This window comes from Desmodus rotundus, chromosome 3 (assembly GCF_022682495.2).
Source record: "Desmodus rotundus isolate HL8 chromosome 3, HLdesRot8A.1, whole genome shotgun sequence".
NCBI lineage: Eukaryota > Metazoa > Chordata > Mammalia > Chiroptera > Phyllostomidae > Desmodus > Desmodus rotundus.
The window spans coordinates 182,747,030-182,772,799 of NC_071389.1; the positions used below are offsets into that span (position 1 = coordinate 182,747,030).

Sequence of the window (25,770 nt, forward strand, 5' to 3'; positions counted from 1 at the left end):
TTCTCTGTTTCTCCCTCCTTCCCCTACCTCTAAAAATAAATGAAATCTTTAAAAAAAAAAAAGTCATCTTTGTTACTATTCCCATGTCCTTCAATGAGGAAAGTAAGGCACAAGCCTATAATTTGAATGAGGTTACTATACAGTTATAAATGGCAGAATTGGTATTTAAACCTAGGTGATCTTACCTGCCAGAATCTTAGTCATTACTTATACTGTGGCTCTTTAAAATAACATCTCCTTAAAAGTCAAATATCTATCAGTATACCCTGTGTTAATGGCTACATTCTTTCAAAATTATAAGTGGCAATAACATTCCCATATATTTACCACATGTCAATCTGTGTTGAGTATTCTGAGGAACCAAGAAGAACATCAGGTGGCCGGTACCACAGTGTGACAACTTCATTTGAGTAGGTCTTTGTGGGAACTGACTTAGCTCTGGCTAGTCCTTCATAGAAAAAAGAAAACAAGAAATAGCTATAAATGGATTTCCCAGCCATATCCTCACTGTGACTCCAATCACAAAGATGCCTGGGATTGTTACTCTGTAGTTTCTTGAAACTTAGCACAATTAGTTTTATCAATTTTTTTAAGTGCACATGATTTTAGGTCAGCAAATCCTTATGCAATTGAACTAAATAATAGTAATTCCATAATCAGATATTATGCCTACTTTTATGCATATGAATGCACCTAATACAGTGTCTGGGTTAATTTAAACTTATCCATAAATCATGATGCCAAAATTATTTCCTAGCTGAACTTAGGTTAATGCAAAATAGGCCAATGACATGGACATGAGCAATTTTACTTCTTACAGCTATAGGTTTCTGTCACCTTTTAACCTGATTCCAATTTTCATTTGCTATACCAATTATTATTAAAAAAGAGAAGTTATTGGTTCCCAGAACCTGTTTTTTTTTTGTCTCTGAAACCTATTGCTTTCTTTATAATTTCTCAAAAATTACAGCTGATATGCAATATTATATTAGTTTCAGGTACACAACATCGTGACTAGACATTTATATACCTTACAAAGAGATCACCCTGAAAGTCTACTACCCATCTAGCACCATCCTGTTGAGTTTCAGTGATGATTCCATTGCAAAAATCTATTTAGAGAAAGTTTCCTTAAAATAAATAACAGCTATTCTGTACTCCTTTTAAATTTTAAGTTATAAGGATTTAAAATAAGACAAACCTCACCGCTTTCAAATATTATTAACTGTTAAGTGATATGAAACATATGCCATACCTTTGCCAATTTAATATGGAATTAACTGATTATTGAGAAATAAAGGTGAAAGTTCACAACTTTACCTCTTGAGCCACTGGCATGAGATACTTGTTTTTATTATCATTAAGCCTTGAAATTCTGAAGCAACTTTAAAAGATGTTTGAAGAAATATAAATTTATTTTAGCATATAGTTTATTTCAAATAAGGAATATTTCATTTTTTAGGCTGTGATTTCTGTTTTGTGTAACTTGGGTATCTGATTAAAATATTTAAATTTTAAAGATGTCATAAAAGGATAATTCAATACTTTATTAAACTGGATAAAGTCACTCAAATGAAACCAGAAATTAAATAACATATAGCACTCACACTATTTTTGCTTAGTATAATGGCTAAAGGATGTAACTGGAACAATGTTGACACTATTTTATTTAATTACGAGTTTTACTCTACCATCCCAACTTGGAAAAATAACTTCAACAGATTATTTTCCTACCAATTTTGGTAATTAGCTAGATGAAAGCAGTTTTCTGATCTTTTTTTTCCTGATATTAGCAGTGGGTCATATGGCAACAGAGGACAGGGCCACAAGTTTGCTTATCCTCTAACCTACGGTATCAAGGCAATTGCCAGTTATACCTTACTCAGCTAATCCTGAGAGAATTCTGAACCAGGGGTGCCAGTTCAAACAGGCTCCTGGTTCACAATTACAATTTCAGTATTGACATGAAATTAAATAATAATCCCTTCCAAAACAAATTAATTGTGATATGGTATTATTAAATAAGCCTTTGTCTATTATTAATGACAATGTATTAGTACTCCCTAAACCTGAATTTAACTGATCACAGGAAAAAGGTAGAATTTTCACAGGGATCGAGAACAATTTACAGTAAAATATTCAAAGTTGCCTGACCCTCCCTTACTTGCAACCAATAAAAAAATAACTAATACGTCCTACTATGCAACCAATAAAATATAAATAAAAGCAACAGAGACAAAATTGATTGTACTATCTCAAGGAACAATTGGAATTTCTTGTTGGCTTGCTTTGTGGAGATTAGAAACAAAATTTCAAGCATTGATAGTATTCCCATCCCCCACAAAGGTAAATTTTTGATAGTCCTTGCCATTCCTTTTTTGAATTTCTAATAGCCAACCTGGGTTTATCTCTTATTGCCATTAATTTCTGGATTAAGAAATAAGGAATAGTAAATACAGCTTGGCAAAAAAAGATGGTGGGGGGGATAACAATTATGAAGAAAAAAACTATGGGCAGGAGATTGTGTAATATATGTGAACATAAGTAAATCACTTGCAATTTCTTGTTTAAACACATATGACTCACCCATTTCCTCTTTAAGAAAGGAAATACAAATAGTAACCTACCTTTTAATCAAATGGTAAAGTGTTAAATAAGTATAGGAATTTCTAGAACAAATTCACCACTTAGTAACAGTGAATTTTTAATATGTTACTAAAACAACAAAATGGATACTATACAGTTTTGTGTCACTGCCCTGATTTATATACTAAGACACCAGTAGTTTTTCTCCTTATTGCTTTTGGATCATCAGTGTAAATGTTAACACAGTGAAAACGGCAAATGACATTTAACATAGTTCTGATAACATATTATACCTTTGAATCTTAGGGATCTATGGATCACACCTGAGAAAGGTACCTACCTTTCAGCATTTACTAACATAACTCACCCAACAAAGTTTTTGTCAAATATCTTATTCTGGGCTACACAGAAAATTTCCACACTTATATAAAAGCAATTTCACAGTGTCAACGGTTGTTCTTTTAACCACCTGGAACTATTTATAAATATCTCATACATTCCATACCAAAATCTGCGAGCTTTAATTCTCCTTTTTCATTAATGAGGAGGTTCTGTGGTTTCAAGTCTCGGTGTAACACTTTTCTTCTGTGGCAATAAGCCAAACCACGTAGAATTTGGTATAAAAACAGCTACAGAAACAAATAAATAGAAATCAGTCTTACAGATCATAAGATACACTTTGGTTTGAGCTATGGTAAGGAGAAAAGCACTGGCCTAGAATACTTGGAAAAAAAAAACCCTAGAACCACATCCTTATGTATAAAGTCTTTTCCTTATGTAATTTTCTATTTCAAGTATCTACCTGTTTTTTTAATCTGATAATATCTATGAAAATACTGAAAATAAAGTGAAATGAAACTTTGTCTTAGTAATAGTTCACTTGATATATAAAATGATTTAAAATAAACATACCCTTATAAACTTATAAGCCTACCAAGGCTTAAAGTTTGTTTATGAAATTCTGGTAAATGACCAATCCACCTCTATTTCTACCACCCACCCTACCAAAAACAGGAAAACCTGATGAGGGACAGTCTTTAAAATAAAGTATCAGAATTGGTGGTTTTATGAAAATTCTGAGATGTGAAACAGAATGGTGCTGCACATAGTTTTGGCAAATTACATGCTATAAAAATAAACTAAACCAGCTTCTATCACCTACCTCCTGTGTATTTTACTTTTAGCACCTCCTACTCAGCCTACAAAATCTGCTATGATTCAGAAAAGGGAATTGGCCCTGTAGAGCTCTGCATGACTCTGAAAGAAGTAATTCCTGTAAATCTAATGGTAGACTTTTTGTGTTGATTTTGGTGGAAAAAGAGATGGGAAACACAGGTTTTTGATCTTTTGGGGTTAACAGAAAAAGAGCCTGAAGTACAGAGGACTGAAGAGTGTATTCTTGGTTTACTTGCAGAGGAAAAACAGAGCATTAGAACAACTATTTTCAACCTTTTTCGTCTCATGGCACACATAAAGTAATTACTAAAACTCTGCAGTACACCAAAAAATGTATTTTTTGCTGATTTGATAAAAAAAAGGTATAATTTTGAATCATTCACACCAGATGGCTATTGTTGTGTTGGCTGTTGTCATTTTCTTATTTGACAATCTAAGGGAAAATAGGCCAGTGCCACTAAAAATAGTCAGGTATTAATTACATGTTTTAAAAATTCTTGTGGTGCACTGACTGAAAATCGCTACAGTACTGAGAATAAGTCAAGGCAAGGTGAACAATAGGCCTAAAGAATTTCTAAGCAGCAGAGTTTTTTGCTATACCACATATTTATGTTTTAAACATTCTAAAATTACTACTTCCATATATTCCTGTTAGTTTTAATGTTTGAAAAATACAAGTACAGAGTTAAATTTGCTACTTAAATAAATATAATATTTTATACTTGAAGCCAGCCACATAGACCTGCCTTAAAACATATAAACTTCACCCTGGTGTGGCTCAGTGGACTGAGTGCTGACTTGCAAAGAAAAGGGTCGCTGGTTCGATTCCTGTCAGGGCACATGCCTGGGTTGTGGGTCAGGTCCCTAGGAGCGGGTGTGCGAGAGAGGCAACCACACATTGATGCTTCTCTCTTTTTCTCCCTCCCTTCCCCTCTCTCTAAAAATAAATAAATAAAATCTTTAAAAAGAAAAAAGATATAAACTTCTCAAACCTTTGTCAAATTATAAGGACTTCTTTTCTTTCCAAATTATTTTTAATATAAAAACAGGAAAAACCAAATTAAAACCACAAAGAGAAATACATGCAAATGAAATTCACAACAACTGGTAAAACAAAATGTAAAATATGATGAAGACAATTCTCAGAGAATGTATAAGGAAATACACTCGAAACCCTATTCTAAACTTCGTAGCAATGTGGTATCCAGTATGTTGTGGGCTGTCTTTTAGTAAAAGAAACTGATCCTCTTTTATATTTACCAGAATTACAATTTAAAAAAAAATTTAAAGTTACTATCTGCAGAATTGGAACGGTCTCAAACACACAGCCAGGACAGCCTATTTCTAGAAACTGTCTAAATAAGCCTTGGCAAAATTTGGAGTATACCACTTGGGTTAAAGAAACCTACTGCAGGAACACAACTGTACCAAATGTTTTCACTTGATTTTACTTTTTACCTTACTTTTGGGTTTCATCTGGCATTGATTATTATGCCAAACTTTTCTGGCATTACTTGCATCTTTAGATATACAGGTATAACATAACAATTATTTCACTTTTCCTCCTGACAACAGAAAGTGGTATTTCCAGCCTAGTATCATAATACTTGTGCATGTTCCTGGCCTTACTCCTTAATTATATTAGCAACTTGAAAATTACTCAGTGTTTTATAATTAAATGCCATTTTAAATAAATATGTTAGGGAAGTTTGTCATTTAAAGAAAGCTTTTGACAGAATGCACTACTTATTGGCATTTATTTAAATATTTGGATTTTGATGTTACAAGCTTTTTAGTTTTTTAAAGCAAATTACACCTGTAAATGTATTCTTTATCTAAAAGAATCAGTTCTTTATCTGAAAGAATTTATAATGTGAAATGTCAAAAGTGGTTTTTAAGGTTTTTAAAACAAAACAGGTTCTACAAAAATGTCTGATCTTAAGAAATACTGTAGTGTAATTTAACAGAAATTGACTAAATTTGTTCAGAGGACAATAACCTATTTAAAACACCAATCAGAAAATTCTGAAGCAGAATAGTTATCAAGATAGCGTATTTCATTAAGTAATGTAGTTTGTCAATGCTTAGCATTTGTCTCTGCTTTAAACAAAATTTAAAATTACACATTAAAACATACCTTTACATTGTGCATACTCATAATATTTCCACAATCATCCATGTACTGTTTCAGGTCTTTATCCTGAAAAAATATAGCACTTTACTATGTGATAACCAGTTTTCAGAAGGCATGGCTGATTTACTTAAATACTATAAATTTTTTTAAAATAAGTTGTTTTTTGAGGAAAGATATTGAACCCAACACACATAATTTAATTTTAAATGCCAATAACTAAGCAATAATGGCCCTGGGCCCATTAGGAAATCTAATTTGCTATGTTTTATTAAAACAAAAAGTAAATACTGAATTTGTATTAAATGCTTACCAGGTATTCAAAGACCAGAGTCAAAGATTTATCTGTATGAACAATGTCATGTAAGGTAACTATATTGGCATGTTTTAGATCCTTTAATAGTGAAACTGCAAAACAGAAAAGAAAGTAAATTATCTGGTCTGTGGCAGCCAGTCTTTATAACAACCTGAGCAAAGTTTAACATAAATTGACCGAGTTTAAGATTATCTTAAGTTTAAAACAATAATTCATCAAGGGGATTTGCAGTAGAAATTTTAAGAGTCAATTTTTTTCTTTTATGACTCTGGGTTTGATATTTTTAATACTTAAAATTGGTCCCAGTATCATAATAATACTCTCCATATTATCTTGCTTTTTTCTCAAATGTTAACTTATTGAGACCTCTAGGATTAATTAAATATGAAGTGCAAGGTGCCTTTTCCCTCCAAATTGCTAATCAGTGCTTCACACCATTTTCTGGATTATCTATCTTTTTTTATAAAATGGTACCATGATAAAAATATATAAATTCTACAAATAGTAATTTATAGTTAGCTTTTCCTGATGTGCCATTATATAACACTTCCCAATGTCAAATACTTGTCTATGACAAGGATTTTTAATGACTTCATAGTATTTCATTGAAAGTCATACAATAATATAATTAACTAATACCTTTCTGTTGAATATTTTGGCTTTAGGTATCAGATTTTTTTAAGGCCTAAATAAATGTTCCAATCATCCATTATGTTTTTTTACTTACCAAATACATGAACTCATTATGCAGCTTTGGTTTTAAAATGTCCTATAAAAATTTTACTCACAAAAGATCCAATTATACCTTCTCTTATAGCTGTGCAAGGTGCACCTTCTTCATGTTCCAACCGGATTTCTTTTAATGCCACCAAATTCTCTGTCAATTTACTTCTCCCTTTATATACTGTAGCATATGTACCCTATAAAACATATTTTTAAAAGACACATCAGAAGTATCATGAGAGTGTACCTTATCTCACTTATACAACAAAGAGCCCTTAACCAAATCTCTAAGTTCTAAGTGTATGTCAAATTCTACCTTGCAAGGAAAACTCCACAATGATTAGTCTTGGTTTTCCTATATCTACAAAGACATTCAGTTCCATATGCACAGCTTTATTATTTAAAACCCTACAGAGTGCCTCAAAAGTTTGAAAATATAAGAATATTTCATTTACTTTTTATATTTTGTAGCAGCTTAACAATGGATCGGTACTTAATAGAATCAAAGGTACTTTATCTGCAATAGTATATGGAGACTGAGGAAACTAATTGAACATATTAACTACAAATTGAAATTTTAACTTAACATATTATTAAATTATAAAAATTTTACTGGCTTTCAAGCTTTTCAGAATTTTTAAACATTAACTCTCCTTTCAAAAACAAACATATTCTACAGGAGATTTCTTCTATCACTGCCAGGATAACCCTCAAACTCTTAAGGATTCCTTATTAATTAATTCTTATTTTCTTTACCCTCTCTCACTCTGGGAGGAAGACTTCAAAATTAGTAGTAAATTAGTAGTAGCAGCAAGTTCAAGAAAACCAAGGTCTTATTAGCCAAGAATTTCCTTCTGTGACATGTCTTTATCTCAAAGATAGTATTTTGATTTTTCACAGGTTTAAACTCATGTAATTTCTCACATCACAGTACAGGCAGGAGATTCCCAGGAAGCTAACTAATAGATACCTCTTTTGTTACCAAGAGAGCAAGCGCAATACAGTCATACCTTGGTAGTCCTTGGCTTCAGAACTCGTCAAACCCAGTACTCGTTGCATATTGACAAAAAATAAATGTTTCTGCACTTGGCTGCCCCACAAGAGAAAATGCCTCACCCTTCAGTACTCGTTGGTTTCAGCACTAGTCACGAGTTCTGGAATGAATTGACGACGAGTACCGAGGTACGACTGTATTTTATGCTTCAATAAAGATGACAAACTATAGAAAATACTTTTTCTCTCAAAGTGATATGGTAATTTCAAGAATGTAAGGTTTTTCCCTTCTAATATTCTGTTGTCTTTTCAGAAGAAGATAACTTTCAGACAAGAGTGCTTAGTATTTTTTTTCCAGGTTGCCAAAAACTATAGACTAATAGAGAAGTTTAGATAATAAACAAGAAAAAAAAGTCTTACATTTTTAAAATAAGTATTTACTTACCTCTCCAAGCTTTTCCAATTTGATGTAGGTTTCCATTTTCCCAAACCCAATTTCTGACTGAAAGCAAACAATTACAAATTTAGTACTCTTAAAATTTCAATTCGTCTATTCTATAATTTCTGAAACCCTCCTGCTTTAAAGAGTATCTTAGAATAGGAAAAATTTTATTATAATCAAATTTTTGAACACCTGTTAAGTTTTGTAATACACCCTGGTGTTAGAATATTAAAAGTTTACAATTAACATTGTCAACCCATCTTTTTTATAGATTAGTAAACATTATGCTACAGAAAAAACTGTTTTATTTTAAGACCCTGAAATTTTAAGATACCAAAGAATTTTATAAAGGATAACATGATTTCTTTTTAACAAAACTACAAAATAAATGATTTTTCTATATATTTTCCTTCGCTAATCTTTGTGCTCCCCTTAGGTATGCCTTCGAGCAACAAAAGAGCATTTGTTTCAGATTTCCAACCAAAATATAATGAAAAAGACAACCGCAGGTCACACTCTATTATGATCAGGAAACAGCTGACACAGAAGAAACAATTTAAGTCTAAATCAGGCTACCAAAAAACCAAACAGGCTTTAAGTAAGTCAAAACCATTCTTTTAAACTTTGAGCTTGTTTGTCTATTTTGTGTGGAATCCATAAATGTAGTAAATGGAATGCACTCAAATATGTAATGGAAACCCAATATTTAAAAATGAAAAACAAAAGCGAAAAGCCCTAATGTGAGAGATTTTGGAAAAAAAATACAGAGAGAGGTATAGAGATATAAATTTAGGGAATGAGAGGAAAAATAAAAAAAAAGTTAACATACAAAAGAAGAAAATAAGAATTTTCTTAAAATTACTTTCTAGTACTCCTTGCAGATAATGAGAAAGACAACAATAATGTAAAAAAAGATGGGCTTCTCACTTAGAACAGTGCTAATATCCTTAAATAGCCAGTGAAAGGAAATAATGTTCTTTTATAACTAACCCCAGCACTAAAAATTGTACCAATTTTGTTGGATCATTAAATAGTATGCTTTAGTCAAATTCTGGAGGTTCAAATATGAATTTTTTTCTGGAGGTGTTGAATAAAATTTGACGATTAGACTTTTAACATCACTTAGCACACTTTGAATGGGATAAACTGCCCAAAGTTAAATGACCAGAAATAGTAGAGGCCCCTCAAAGAAACTTTTTATCCTTTTTTTGCCTTTACACTAAAATATATAATGTTAAAAAGCCACGAGGAAAGCTGCATGTCCAATAGCGCTTAATTCAATTTTGGTAATAAAAACTTTGGTCACAGGTAGTATCACTGAACGACTAAAAAACTGCTTTCTGTACTCTTTAAGACCTATATATAGTGTTTACAAAAATTTTAATTAAAAAATGAAGTTTTGGACGTAGCTAGTGTGGCTCAGTGGATGAGTGACGGCCTGTGAATCAAAGGGTCACCAGTTCAATTCCAAGTCTAGGGCACAGACTAGGGTTGTGGGCCAGGTCCCTGGTAGGGGGTGCATGAGAGGCAACAACACATTGATGTTTCTCTCCCTTTCTCTCTCTAAAATAAATAAATAAAATCTTTAAAAAAAAATAAAGTTTTGGAATCATAAACCATCCATTCATGTACTATCTTACTTAGTGACTCACAGATATTAAGTCCTTGCTATCTATTATTAACAGCTATGCAGAATAATAAAGTGAAACTATAATAGACAACACTTTCCAAATACAAATGGAGTATTTTAACTTTAATATGTAAAATGTGGCAAACAAAATCTGGTACATGAAAGCCTGATTCTGAACAGTCTTAATTTAGGTATGATTTTTACAGCCCATTTACATATAATCTTCAATAACTTAAAAGGCTAATTTCCAAGGTCACACAAACTCATAGAACATGTTTATTTTCTCATACCTATCTTTGAAATTCAGGTTTTTATTTTCACAAATATGAATTTAAGTCTTGTCACGTATTTTATGAAGGAAAAACAACTACATTAATAATAAATGGAAACTGGTATGAAGAAAACAATGAAGGTCCCTGAAAAAAAAATTAAAATATCATCACCTATAACAATGAGAAAACACATAGAAAAATATGACTGCAAGGTAGGAACTTTTTATTATCAGGAGTTGGAATATATTCTTATTCATTCCTTTAAGTGAAAAACGGTAGCACACCCTTAAAACATCAAACACACATTGGTCCACGGATGGCTATGACAAAAATGCTGAGGTTTACATATAAAGTACATATGGAATAAACTGTAAGGGATGCACCAAAAATTAACATAGCAAGAATCTCTTCAGAGAATGAGAGTGAGATCATTAAAATATGCTGAAAATCTGCTTTTAAAAAAGAAAGAAAACACTGTAACTAAAGCTACATTTAAATTTTAATAATTAATTTACAAAATAAACAGCATAACTGAATTCTACCCATGCAGGCAGCCAGCGAGTTCAGACAAAAGGCAGTTTACAAGTAAGCTGTTAAAACCTAATTCAAAGAGTAAAACACACCTACTTCATCACCCATTTTAATAATTTAAAACCCTTAGGATTTAATAGTTATGTCCAAAAATTATTTACTAAATCTTTAAATGGAATTTTTAGAAAATTTTGCTTGCATTTTTATCTGCTGAACATGACAAGATTAACAATAGATATAATGACTAGCTTGTTGACATGCTCTCCTACAGAAATTATTCGGAGGACAGAGGACAAAGCTCATTTATTCAACATTTACCAAGCACAGCGCTAGGTACTGAAGATACAGTGAAGAAGACAAATAGGATCGCTGTTTTTATGAGTTACGTCTTAAGACTTTTCTAGAATATTGTAAAAGTTTCATAAAAACAAAAATAGCTAAAGGAACTGTATAGCTAAAATACAGTAAGCTATGTATTTTAACATAATATAAAACCCCCCTTAATTCTGCTTTCTAAAGAAATGAACATAACTTTTTCTGATACTTCATTACTCCAAGAGAAACTTGGCTTTTTGGCGGCCCCAAGCAAATTCCTGTTCTGATGGTTCTTACCAGGATAAGCACATAAAAAAATCCAAAATAAATTATAATTTATAACAGCCTTCCTATATAATTCAGTATAACTTGTAAGTGGTCTTGAATATTATGGGAGACTTCTTGATTCCTTTGGCTCTGGCAACATACTGTATCACAGTTGTGATGAAGTATTAACATGCTGGTAATACAGTTCTGAGCTTCAAAATAAATGAAGTATGCAAAACGAAGTATGCAAAATAAATGAAGTATGCAAAACAAATGAAGTGTGCAAAAGTTCTGTAGATGCTATTCTAAAAGTGAATGTGCGTATTAGAAACACTTGGGACACAAAGGGAGATCTTTTCAAACACTCCATTTCCCTCCTGTGAGAATTACTGAGATACCGTTGCTGACAGAAATGTGTTCTTAGCTGTGTGGGGGGCAGGAGAGAGATTGAGAAGCTCTATTCTACTGGGTCATTTTTTTTTTTTAAAGAAAAAGTGCTGTTACCGTCATCATGATATTATCTTAATCCTATAATATGCCAAAGGTAAACTGAGTGGTGGGCAGACTTGAACCTCATTTTCATACCCGGTAATATATTCACTATTTCTGAAAGATATCAGGACTTGATACCCTATTTTCTCAACTACTCGTAGAAACAGAAAAGTATACATACAATCTATTCCAGTAAAGCCATGAATGAGGAATCCATCACTCATTATTTAAGAAGAACCAGATTCTTAAAATGTGTATAGCCTATAATTTCAGTATAATGACAAATTTTCATATGCAGATTTTCAGTCTGCTAAAATTGCACTTAATAGTTTCATAAAACTTACACTGGGTATGTCATCATTGCGATTCAGCGTGAGCCTTCCCACTAGTCTAACGTTAACACTTAGAGTATTCCATTTATTATTAAACATAGATCAGTATTAAAGAGCACTTCACCAATCTAATAACCAATGTGAGATGTGACGACTAAATGTAACGAGGTGTCCAAGATGGGATCCTTGGACAAAAAAGAACCTTAGTAAAAAACGAGGGAAATGTGAATGAAGTGTGGAGTTTAGTTAATAGTAATGTAACAATGTTGGTTTCTTATTTGTGACAAATGTACTAAAGTAATACAAAATGTTAATAATAGGGATAACTGGGTATGTGGTGTATGAGAATTCTACAGTATCTTTTAAAGTTGTCTGTAAATCTAGAACTATTACAAAATTAAAAATTTACATAAGTCAATGGGAAGTATTCAGTTAAGAGGAAGACTGAATACACAAAGTGTCTAGGGATAACAAATACTCTAAGCATCCGAAGAAGACAGAACAGGAAAGTCAATTCCTAATATTAAGACAAGGAAAGAAGAGAATGAGCATAGGTGTAGGTAGATTTGTACATTTGTTACTCAAGAAATATGGGAGTTTCTGATTAATGGTTTCTTTCTTCCTTATCATGTAGAGGGAAGAAGAGAAGAGATTATCTGCTAGAGCAAGAGGGAAAGAGTTAACCAGAGAAAGACAGCAGGGTAGCCTCACAATACTGAGGGTCCATTTGAGGTTTACAATCATAAATTTATAAAAGAACCAATAAGCTATACTGCATGTTTTTCTCCACTAGAAACAAATTCTGTGACTTGTTTCTTAATTCCTACTCAAACAAAGGGTTTATGTTATTTTTACTACTCTACTTATTATACATTGCTACTGAAAAATGAAAACAAAGTTTTATACTTTAAAAAAGACAAAACTAAAACTTTGTATTTTATGTTGAAAAAATGTTTTATTTTTTAGGTAAACTGTGTATTATCCATAAAAACATAAACTCTTAACACATGTGAACAATATTTTTCTTTTCCCATCTCCTTTTCATTTTTCTCTAACCCATTCCTTCATACATAAACCTAGGGTATTGAAGAATACTTTTCTAATATATTTCTAAAGAAACTATGCTTTAGTAGGTTAGGTGAATAATAAAAGGGATGAAATGATAGAAATCAAAACACAGCTGGCATGATAAATCTGAAATCCGTAAGTCATTTTAGATCCAAAAAATGAGAAAGGTGGGCAGGAACACCCAATCACAATAAAAATTCCAGTCACTTATTTTTTTGGAAAGATTTTATTTATTTAATTTTAGAGAAGGAAGGGAGGGAGGAAGAGAGGGAGAGAAACATCAATTTGTGGTTGCCTCTCGTGCGTCCCCTACTGGGGACCTGGTCCACAACCCAGGCATGGGCCCTGACTGAGGGTCAAACCAGTTACTCTTTGGTTCACAGGCTGGTACTCAATCCACTGAGCCACGCCATCCAGGTCAAAATTACAGCCACTTTTAACATTCATTAGAGGGCACTGTTTTCCTTAATTTCATGTACACTGCAAAAGATAGCTCTTAAATGATAGCTTTAAGAATTACATGGTGATTGAATCATACTTTTAGTTCCAATCTGAACATTTAATAAGTCCCAAAGTTATTCTAAGTACCAATCTTTGATGAAAATTTATAACCAAAACTTTTAACCAATAATCAAATGATAAAGTTATTTGAATAAAAATGTCTTAAGCAGTGATGTTGAACTATGATGATGATAAACCTATACCAAAACCAAGTGAACATTATACTTTCACCTTATTGTACATTGGTGAATGTCAAATAACAATGTGCCCACATTATATGCAACATGAAGTAATTTTTCTTTCTTTTTAATGTATTTATTGATTATGCTATTACAGTTGTCCCATTTCCCCCTCTTCATTCCACTCCATCCTGTCCACCCCCTCCCTCCCACATTCCCCCACTATAGTTCATGTCCATGGGTCATGCATACAAGTTCTTTGGCTTCTACATTTCCTATACTATTCTTAACCTCCCCCTGTCTATTTTCTACCTACCATTTATGCTACTTATTCTCTGTACCTTTCCCCCCTCTCTCCCCCTCCCACTCCCCTGTTGATAACCCTCCATGTGATCTCCATTTCTGTGGTTCTGTTCCTGTTCTAGTTGTTTGCTAAGTTTGCTTTTGTTTTTGTTTTAGGTGTGGTCGTTAATAACTGTGAGTTTGCTGTCAATTTTACTGTTCATATTTTTTATCTTCTTTTTCTTAGATAAATCCCTTTAACATTTCATATAATAAGGGCTTGGTGATGATGAACTCCTTTCACTTGACCTTATCTGAGAAGCACTTTATCTTCCCTTCCATTCTAAATGATAGCTTTGCTGGATAGAGTAATCTTGGATGTAGGTCCTTGCCTTTCATGACTTGGAATACTTCTTTCCAGCCCCTTCTTGCCTGTAAGGTCTCTTTTTGAGAAATCAGCTGACAGTCTTATGGGAATTCCTTTGTAGGTACCTGTGTCCTTTTCTCCTGCTGCTTCTAAGATTCTCTCCTCTTTCGTCTTGGGTAACGTAATTATGATGTGCCTTGGTGTGTTCCTCCTTGGGTCCAGCTTCTTTGGGACTCTCTGAGCTTCCTGGACTTCCTGGAAGTCTCTTTCCTTTGCCAGATTAGAGAAGTTCTCCTTCATTATTTGTTCAAATAAGTTTTCAATTTTCTGTTCTTCCTCTTCTCCAACTGGTACCCCTGTAATTCAGATGTTGGAACGTTTCAAGATGTCCTGGAGGTTCCTAAGCCTCTGCTCATTTTTTTGAGTTCTTGTTTCTTCATTCTTTTCTAGTTGGATGTTTCCTTCTTCCTTCTGGTCCACACCGTTGATTTGAGTCCCAGTTTTCTTCCCATTACTATTGGTTCCCTGCGCATTTCTCTTTGTTTCTCTTAGCATAGCCTTCATTTTTTCATCTAATTTGTGGCCAAATTCAACCAATTCTGTGAGCTTCCTGATTACCAGTGTTTTGAACTGTGCGTCTGATAGGTTGGCTATCTGTTCGCTGCTTAGTTGTATTTTTTCTGGACCTTTGATCTGTTCTTTCATTTGGGACATTTTTTTTTGTCTTGGCATGCCTATTAGGTAAAGGGGCGGAGCCTTAGGTGTTCATGGGCTGGATAATGCTGGTTGCTGAGCTGTGATGCTGTACGTGGGGGAGGAGCCAAGAGGGAGCAATGGTGCTTGCTCCACTCTCTGCCGGGTTTCAGTCACTCCCTCCACTACCCACAATCAAACTGGGCCCCTCTAGTGCTGGTTCCCGAGTGGGTGGGCTTGTGCACACTCTAGGCCCCTGTGGATCTCTCCAAGGAACTCTCCTGTGAGGCTGGGAGTTTCTCTTGCTGCCGCCTCATCCCCCATGGGTGTTTTCAATCAGAAGTTTGAGGCTTTATTTCCCCATGCTGAAGCCCTGGGTTGTGTGGTCTGCTTTGCTCCCCTGCCGTTCCTCCTGGTTTATCTATGCGCAAATGTGGGGCTGTGGGGTCTGCTAGCTGTCGCACTGCCTGCCCCGTTCCACAATCCGCCACCTAACTGGGTCTGCCAGCTGCCGTGAGTCCTCTCCACCCTGGCTGCCCATCTCCACCCCTCCTACTGGTCTGGATGAATGTTTCTTCTCCATCTCCTTAGTTGTCGGACTTCCATACAGTTCGATTTTCTGTCAGTTCTGGTTGTTATTGTTTTTTAAATTTTTGTCCTTTTGGTTGTGGGAGGAGGCACAGTGTGTCTACCTACGCCTCCATCTTGGCCGGAAGCCAAGTAATTTTATTCTTTAGAACATGTAACCAAAAACAGAAGTTCCAGTGAATAAAAACATTCCATAATATAATATATAAAAAGGAGATATAACAACTGCTAGCAACCCAGAGTCCTCATCAATTGCTACTTCTTCAGACACAAAATTCAACTGGGTATCACATCCTGCTTATTTTCTCTCTCATGCCCCCTGGAATCTATGTCTTACTTTCCATTCCCAATGACCGGCACATCATTCCTAATTTTGAATAAATTCCTAATTCATCTCCTTACCTCTATCCTTGCTCCCCTTCTACTTCATCACTTTCCCTTTCCTGAAGTTATTGTTTGGAACAAAAATGTGATGTCAGCCCTTATTTAAATAAATACCTTTGATGTACTTCTGTTACGTGGGATGAATCCAGACTCCTCGGCCTGGCATCTCAGGCTTTTTACAGTCTGGATCCACCTTATCCTTTCCAGCCTTATTCTTTAGTATTATTCCACATTTACCCTTTATATCAGTTATAATGACACGCACATTTATACCTCTGGGTTTAATACATGAGGTTTCTTCTTCTTAGAACACTCTTCTACCCATTGTCAATCTGACAAATTCCTACCCATCCTTCTTAGAGCTAGCTGAAGTACTATCTCCTCTGTACGCCTGTCATATGCAAGGACATTTTACTGTACTTTGTACAGACCTCTTCTAGAGGACTGTAGCCAACCACAATAAATCCTCACACAATCACCTGAATTTATGGCAAAGGTGACACCGCAACGGTGAAAGCTGCCCTTTCAATAAACAGTGCTGGGTCAATTGCTACATGCTAGAAGACATTTGCAAGACATATAACTGACAAACGTCCTCTATACAGAATGTATAAAAAATTCCCATCAACCAATAAAAGGCAGAAAACGCAACAGAAAAGAGACAATAGACCTGAGCAGTTAATTCACAAGAGAATAACTAAATACCCAGTAAGCATCAATAAACATTAAAAAGTATTCAACTAGCTGTACATCTAAAACTAATATAATATTGACTGTCAACTATAATTAAAAAATTAAAACAGACAATCTAATTAAAATAAGGAACTTTTAAAAAGTGTTCAGCTTAGGTTATGAAAAGATACAAAATAAAACTACAATGAGATAATACTGGAAAAGTAAAAAAAAATTTAAAAAGGAACAATATCAAAAACAGGTAAGGAGAGCAACTAGAACTACCATGTACTGATGAATGTGTAAATTGGTATAACCACTTTGGAAACTGTTTTGGCAGTGCCTAGGAAAGCTGAACATATGCACTTAATCTTATCCAACAATTCCACTCCTAGGTATGCACCCAAAAGAAATGATGATATGGTGATATGGTGATAGAAGCTTTGTTTGGTAATAACCCAAAACTAAAACAACCCAAATGTAAATGTCCATCAACAGGAGGCTAGATATAGTATACTCATTCAATGGAATAACATGACAATAAGAACAAATGAACTATAACTATATGCAACACCCTAGATAAAACACAAGCATAACATTGCATAACACTGAGCCAAAGAAGCCAACCACAAAAATACATATTGTATAATATATGTAAAAACATAATACATATTTATTTATTTATATACTTGTATTAAAATACTTTAATAATTTACATATTCATAACTACATAAAGTTCAAAAGTCTAAATAATAATCAGAAAAAGAAAATCAAAAGCATTTTTAAAATACATAAGAATATGCATGTAAGTGAGGATTTTAAAGTCTTTCTAGATATTAAAATATACTATGAACATAGTAATAATCAAAACAGTGGAAAACATATGGGTAAAATCAATTGCTGGCATTGAAGGCAGAGACAAGCCCTGGCTGGGGTTCAGTTGGTTGGAGCACTGTCCCATGCACCAGCAGGTTGCAGGTTCCATCTCAGGGCACATGCCTGGGTTATGGGTTTAATCCGTTTGGGGTGTGTGTGAGAGGCAGCCGATTGATGTTTCTCTCTCACAGCATTGATTCTCCCTCTCTCTCACTAGAACAGGGGTGTCAAACTCATTTTTGCCAGGGGCCACATCAGCTTCACGGTTGCCTTCAAAGGGCCAAATGTAATTTTAGGACTGCATAAATGTAACTACTCATTAACAGTTAAGCAACAGCTCAGCGCTTCCGCCGGGTAGAAACAAGGGGCCAGGTGGAATAAAACGAGGTGGATGGTTGGATTCAGCCCACGGGCCTTGTGTTTGCCACCTGTGCTCTAGAATCAGTGAATATATCCTTGGGTAAGGATTTAAAAAAAAGAGCAGGGATAATGGCTACTGTTGAAGTGGGGGTAGAAAGTAAACAGAGAGGTAAGGTGGCAGGAGGGGTTTTCTGGATCTCTGAAGTTTTCTTTTATTGATCTGGGTCCTGGTTATACAGGTATGTTAACTGCAAAAAATTACTGAGCTACATAATTACGGTTTATGTACTTTTCTGTATATCTAGTATATATTAATATGCATTTGTATATCTAGTGCACATTCTGTACATCTAGCATGTATCAATAAAATTTACCAAAAATGAAACAGAACACAGCTTAAATCCTATTCTAATATGCATCTATTTTTAAAATCCTCACCCTAAGATATGTTTTTTAAAAAACTAATTTTAGAGAGAGAGGAAAGAGATGAGGAGGGAGGGAGGAGGTGAGAAAGGGAGGAACAGAGAGAAAGAGAAAGAGAGTGAGAGAGAGACAGAGATGTAAGGGAGAAACATCCATCAGTTGCCCCCCGTACAAACCTGGAACAGGGATCAAACCTGCAACCTGGGTATATGTCCTGACTAGGAATCGAACCCACAACCTTTTGGTGCACAGGACAATGCTCCAACCAACTGACCCACCCAGCCAGGGCTCTAATATGAATCTTTAAACCCTTAAAAATGGAAAACAATAAAACCCAGAAGGAAATGTAATAGAATTTAGCTATTTGAAAACTAAATATAAGAGTTAATATAAAATGTTTACACTCAGAAACATAAAACAAAGCACATCTGATGGTATAGGTACAGTAAAACCAAAAACTTACTAAGGAAGCTCTACGAGATCTTCGGCTCATTGGCTGATCAAATGGTGGACTATTTATCTGCAACTTCTCAAGATATCCATCAGGTATTCTGATATCTGCAGGCAGTGATAACCTCTTATTTAAATCCTTAAAAGAAAAATTATTGTAGGTAAATAAAAATAGAAAGGATAAGGACATTTGACTTTTGAATTCATGGGCTATCTTATTTCTTAGTGATAACTAAAGTTTCATTGCAGTTGCAAAGTTTTCCTGTTGATTGTAACACATTTACTCTAAGCAAAAGTATATAGCCCAGTTTTACAGAAATGGTACTCTGCAACCCAGTTAAATTCAAAGTGGAATTTATCCTGACGTTATTATATCATATAGCAGGAAGAGGCAAAGAGTACCCATAAAATGTGATTGGTTTAAATGAAATAACCAAGTAGATATTGTATGGTTTTGTATATGACACAGTGAGACAACTTAAATATTTTATTATTGTTATGTCAATGGACAAAAGTAAGCAAAAGGCATTTCTATTTCATTTCATTATAGAATATGAACTGGAAGAAACACGAAAGGGAATCTTATATTATCACACCAAGAAACATAAATCCTAGAAAATAAATCCCTATTATTCGTAATAGTAACCAAACCATGAAACAAAATTGAGATGTATTGGAACTATGTAAGTATTTGAGAGATGAATGACTTAATAATAGAAATGTACCATGTTTCTAAATAGGAAGATTTAATAAAAACAATAGCTCCCCCATATTAGTTTTATATTTTATATAAACCCCAAACAAATACGATTTTTCTTAAAACAAAGTATTTAAAATTTATCTAGAAGAATAAACAGAAATATTTTAAAATAAATCAGAGAATGTGTGTGTAGGGTGGGAGAATACTGATAAAGAAGTCTTTCCAGATATTGAAATATACAATAAAAAGAATATAATCAAGAGTGTCATCTTTAGAAAAAATTAAATATGGTTCATTGAAGACAGAGAAAGTCTAGATATAGATCCTAAATATACAACAAAGAAAATTATATACAACAAAGAAAATTATATACCTATATGGTAAAAAAAAAATCAGGATTATTATTTTATTATTATTGTGACAGGTTATACAGTGATATAAACAGATATACAGTTGATCTTAAGAGATGAAAATGTTAATTCATCAATTAGGAAACTGATATTGTCTTCCTTAACTGATTCAGAGGCAAACTTTTATCAATGAAAGTATAATCATCATTATCTCAAGAGCACTGAAAAAAGTTAATATTCATTTTAAAACATGCTCAATTTCTTTTTAGAGAAAACTATTTTAATCTACAGTATATACTGAAATGATAACATTCATAATCAATTTTTGTCATCAAGGTTAGATATAATAGTAACAAAGAAAAAGAAAATGAGCACTTCATTCTTTTACATGGGGAAATAACTTGTATGCGCTACAGAGATTAGTAGTAGATATAATGAACCATAGAGGAAATGATACCCATATTTATAATCCAGGCAAGAAGAAAAAGCTGATGCTTATTTTATGTATAACTTGAAATTTGAAACATTTATAAAATAAAATATAAAGTAAACCAAATGAATCTCAAAAATACAATTAAAATCATATTTTCTAAAAAGAATCCTTTGCTAATGTATCATTCTGATTTCCAGAACTTCTGAAAATTCACATTTCCCTCTCAGAAAACCTACACAGTATTTTGAAAAGTGTTAAATGTAATTAATGCATACTTGCTTTGCGATAGTAGATAATTAGAAAAAGAAAGTCACAAAACTACTCTTCACTAATGCAAAGAAACAATTTTCTTACAAGTTTCATTTGCCTTCATGGAAATTTTCAAATAGGCATTTAGTCTGTTTGATATATACACGTGTGTTTACACGCACACATGTGCACATGCACACACACGCAAACAGGCACATTTATAGTTTTTAATGGTTACCTCCATTGAGATCCGTCTATGTATACGATTTCTAAGACAAACACCTGTAGGTGACTGGACTTCATCAGATGATGTCCCAGAAGCTTGGTCACTCTCACCATCGGATCCCATTTTTAGATTTTCATGGACAATATCTGTATTAGAAAATGAAACATTTATTTTATAAGAGATGTATTATACTCTATGTGACATAATTTATTACCAATACAGTAAGATGTAGATAGCCAACACAAAAAAATTATAGCATAAAAAGTCTTGTACATTCTGGGTACCACAGGTGTACAGTTAATAGATCAAAACATAAATGTCTTAAAACACTAGTAAGTAGTCCTTTTATACTCTCAGAAAAATTATGGGAAAAAGCTAAAATTCAAGATATTATCAAGAATAAAATTACAGAGTTGGGAATAACAATGAGAATTATTTAAGTCAGTTCTCTCACTTTTCAAATCTGGGAACTGAGACCTTAAAAGGTTAAATGACTTTCTAAGGTTACACAGCTTAGAGGTGGAGAGAAAATAGAAACCTGGTCTTTTGCCTTTTATTTAGTTTAGTATTCTTTCCATTAAAATAATGTGCCATTGGCTCCACAGTCATATAGCTAGTTCTTTGAATCTTCTTTAGAAACTGCTAATGCAGCTGCTACCCTTCTTCCCAGTATTAAAAATAAAACAAGTAAAAAATTACTCACTGAGTATCTAATTTGTACCAGAACTAAACAACACAAAACTATACAAAAGAAACTTGTATACTTACATGCCTGCACATATAATTACATTTGTCAATCATCCTCTAATTCACCTAGCAAGAGCAGCACTCCAGAAACAATGCTAGATCTCAAAAAACATCTCTTGTCACTAGTCCTCTCTATACAGTTATTTATCCCCCCAAAAGCATCATATTGTTTCATGTTGCAGTACTTTAACATACTTTCCCCCCCCCCCCGACTTATAAAAGACGGTTTTCCTTTATTTTATCAATTTGGTGAATTCATACTTACTCTTCAAAACTATGCTCATGTGTCATTACTCAGTGAAGTTTTTCCTACTCTCCATTTACTCTTCAAAACTATGCTCATGTGTCATTACTCAGTGAAGTTTTTCCTACTCTCCAACGCAGATGATCATTGTGACCATACTGCACCTATTGCACTGAAAAGCATTTTTTGGTTCATGTGATTTTGCACCAAGTTAGGTATGAGATCCTTGGGGGCAGGAGTTGGCTTATTCACTTTTGCCTTCCCAGAACTTAACAAAATGCCCGGTACCTAGAAGATGCCCAACAAATATTCCAATGAATTAAAATTAACTAAAAATCAAAAATAGACTAGATAACTGGGACTTTTTGTCAAATGAAATGCCTTATGAAATATGTACAGTAGTATTTTATAACTACAAATTTGAACTTTCATGAACAATATTTGCTCATAAAAATATGAGAACTGTTTTACAAAAATTAAACTCAAGGATCTCATCACATCAGTCTTAGAACTCACACATTTATATATTTTGTCTTATTAGACTGTTGAGAAAATTTATTCACACTAAATAATAGTTGCAAATGGCAATGGTTTTTAATAGATCAACATGTAATTCAAGAATACAGCTGAAGTATAGACATTTCTGGAGAAATTTTACCTGAACAAAAAATTAACTTGGCAGTAAAAGTCAATGTATTGGAGACTGATTCTTGACCTGATGATATCTAACATTTGAGCCAACTATTCATCAAAATCTGAAAATCTCTATTTCTTAAGAAAGTTTTGAATAATTTATACTTTAAATGTAGAGCTGAGTTTGAACAATGTATGCATAATACACAGGAAGCAAGGACAGAGAACTGAAAACCCAAAGTTGTTATGCGTAAACTGACTGTCACTTTCTTAAGAGGGATTGCTGATCTTGGTTAATACGAAGGTGCTTGGGTTTAGCTGCCACACTGGGATAAAAGATGAAGCCTTGGTGTCTGAGTTGCAAGAGAGACCTTCCCATAGAAAGGCCAGGCTTTAAACAACAAATCTATTCTACTGCACAAGGACTAGAAAGAAGCATATTAATTTCAGACCTGAGTACCAACTGACTCAACCAAGAAACTGCTCATGTCAATAACGAACAACTACAATTCCAACATGAATACTGGCTGGTATTTTCATTTCTGTTAGTAATAAAAAAGTTAAACAATGCAGGCTTATGTCAAAATTCCACTCATTTCTCATTGGTGTGAGCAACTTCTTTGCTGAATCAGGTAATAGTTTTTAAGTACTAGAAGAATATATACTTCTCAAATTGCTCAAACTGTGCAATTCACAGTGTAACAGCTACAGATAAAAGACACTTTTAAATTAAAACTGCATTACTAACATTTTCAACATCACTTTCTTAAGTTTAGACCAAGGGTCAGCAAACATGACTGTTTTTGTATGACTCCTGAATTAAAAATGGTTTTTGCATCTTTACAGTGATATTTTAAAAAGAAGAATGTGCAACAGAGACCATATGTTGCCCATGTGAAAAATGTACTATCTGGCCCTTAACAGAAAAAGTTTATCATCTCCTACTCTAGAAAATTAACAAACAATAACTCAAGTCCTGACCTAAAATGTTTTTCAATTTCTGTGGGGTTTAATACTCCCTCCATGGCAACTTCAAGCTACCAACACAACATCCTTTAACATGTATTTGGAAAGACATATGCACAACGTTATATAATATTTTGACTATACAGATACAATACACATTTCCCATAGACAAAACCCCACTGTAGATAAACTCATACTCCCAAAATTAACAAAACACATAAGGAAATAATCTACTACAGCAAGAGTAAGCAGCAGGCTTTATAAAGCCTTCAGAAACTTCGGTAAATACAATTATGCATGAGACTACAAAATAATTACGCATAAAACTATTTTAAAGTAAAAACATGATAAATAAGACACCATCAAAAAAAAGACCATAGAAATAAACAGAAGCTTGCACGTATATATTTTTCCTGGATATTTAAAATGACAGTGACATAAGAATAACAAATCAGGTGCTATTCATATATACTAATTATTGTACTGGTCGACTGTATGGTGATAATCTAGACTTACTAAGGTATGACCCTAAACTAACATCATCTCAAGTGGTCACATCTTGAAATCTTGCACACACCTCTCAAGGATTTTGTTTTCTTCATGGTGGACAGGTTTTCAAACGTTACTCCTCTGTAGTGTCAGCACTACTGCTTCTCTAGAACCTTCCATCTTTCTACTATTGCTTTTATTCTCAACTTGATATTTATCTTTTAAGACAAATCAGATAATAAACCTGGCTGACTTCCATAGTCCTAAAACCTACTAGCTAGGTACACAACCTACAGTCAGAAAGTTAAAAAAAAAATAGACAAATAATTAAATTACCTAATCTGCTTCCATTTCTGGGCATTGCCATGAAGGAGCCAAGGCTTCCTCCAATAACACTATGTGGTCTCCGCAACGGGGGCTTCTTGAAGGACCCTGTGTACTGGTGGAGGAAGGAATGCATACTGTGAGAGGTTGGAGGCCTGCCATTCTTCACAATTGGCTCTGTGGTTCACAGTATCCAAAAATCATTCCATTAACAGCCCAAGATCCAGGATCAAATGAGAAGGATTGAGAAAGCAAAACAGAAAACAAAAGTTATACCAGAGATCATTACATTTAACTTTATTTATTTGGCAATCTACATGAAACACAAGAATTAAAATAATTTCCATGAAAAAAGTACTTACAGAAAATACTGTAATATTTGAAACTGGTTTAGTAATTATCTATTTTGTATATAATCAGAATTGGTTAGCAATCACAAAACTACTTATAACTTACAGTTTTTTACCCATTTGCTTATTTTAATATATCTCAAGATTGTTTCCACACTATTCCTACATTTACTGATGTTTAGGCATGCTGTAGAATATAAAAAACATGGCCCTGGCAAGGAGAAACATATCCTTATCTCTTCAACGTTCAAAAAAGTATGTCAGTTAGTGAATAAAACAGAAATACTTGAGGACAGATCAATGCAGAGGTTCTGAAATTTATTACATCAAATTTGGGGGTTTTAATATAGTTTTTTTTTTAATCACAGATCTATCATCAAGCAGAAACAGTTTTTAAAATGCTTAAATGTTATTTAATTATAAATAATGGAAATCCTATGTTGTAATGTTTACAGGAAATCTTGACTCCTTTCCACCTCCAAAAAAAGAGCTCTGACATAGGTTAAGGACATGAAGTCTTTTGTGACACACCATTAGTCTTTCATATTAGAATTATGTTTTTACTGATATAGTCAAGGAATTTAAAAAGGAAGGGGGCTTCTCTGCATATCTTCTCCTCTAAAATGAAGCCAGTTCTTCTTTTTTCTAGCTGATAATCAAGAATAAGTATATCACCTGATGAAGGGATTCCCCTACCATCTAAAGGTTAATCAGACACCAAGTACAAATTGGTAGGAGTGGGTGGCTCAGATCCATAGAACAAACCAAGGTATAGGCTTAAGGAAAATGAGCCAAAAAGGCTCCTTGGTTTGTGCCTCTACTAATGGCTGCCTGAAAAGAGAGGAGAGGATGGGGCAGAAGGGTCGTTACAGCTCTTTCAAGGCCCAAGCCAAGTAATCTGGGTAGAATGGCAGACTGGAGGTAGAGGAAGTACCCAACTAGTTACAGAGAAAATCTGTTCAGTGTTCAATACTTGGCAGTAGCTGGCTGATCAAGAATTTGGGATCTTT

The 25,770-nt window shown here is 33.7% G+C and overlaps 1 protein-coding gene across 2 annotated transcripts in view; it reads right to left on the minus strand.

Annotated features, from left to right (window-relative positions):
- CDK17 (cyclin dependent kinase 17) overlaps positions 1 to 25,770 on the minus strand; it is an 86,421-nt gene that overhangs the window by 10,388 nt on the left and 50,263 nt on the right. For both annotated transcript variants that reach the window (XM_053921905.2, XM_053921906.2), the window contains 9 exons: positions 24,423 to 24,587; positions 21,020 to 21,153; positions 19,063 to 19,188; positions 8,371 to 8,427; positions 7,015 to 7,129; positions 6,207 to 6,301; positions 5,900 to 5,962; positions 3,092 to 3,215; positions 328 to 448 (listed from right to left, as the gene is read on the minus strand). In XM_053921905.2, coding sequence (XP_053777880.1) covers positions 328 to 448; positions 3,092 to 3,215; positions 5,900 to 5,962; positions 6,207 to 6,301; positions 7,015 to 7,129; positions 8,371 to 8,427; positions 19,063 to 19,188; positions 21,020 to 21,153; positions 24,423 to 24,587 — 1,000 coding nt within the window. The remainder of the gene's footprint in view (positions 1 to 327; positions 449 to 3,091; positions 3,216 to 5,899; positions 5,963 to 6,206; positions 6,302 to 7,014; positions 7,130 to 8,370; positions 8,428 to 19,062; positions 19,189 to 21,019; positions 21,154 to 24,422; positions 24,588 to 25,770) is intronic.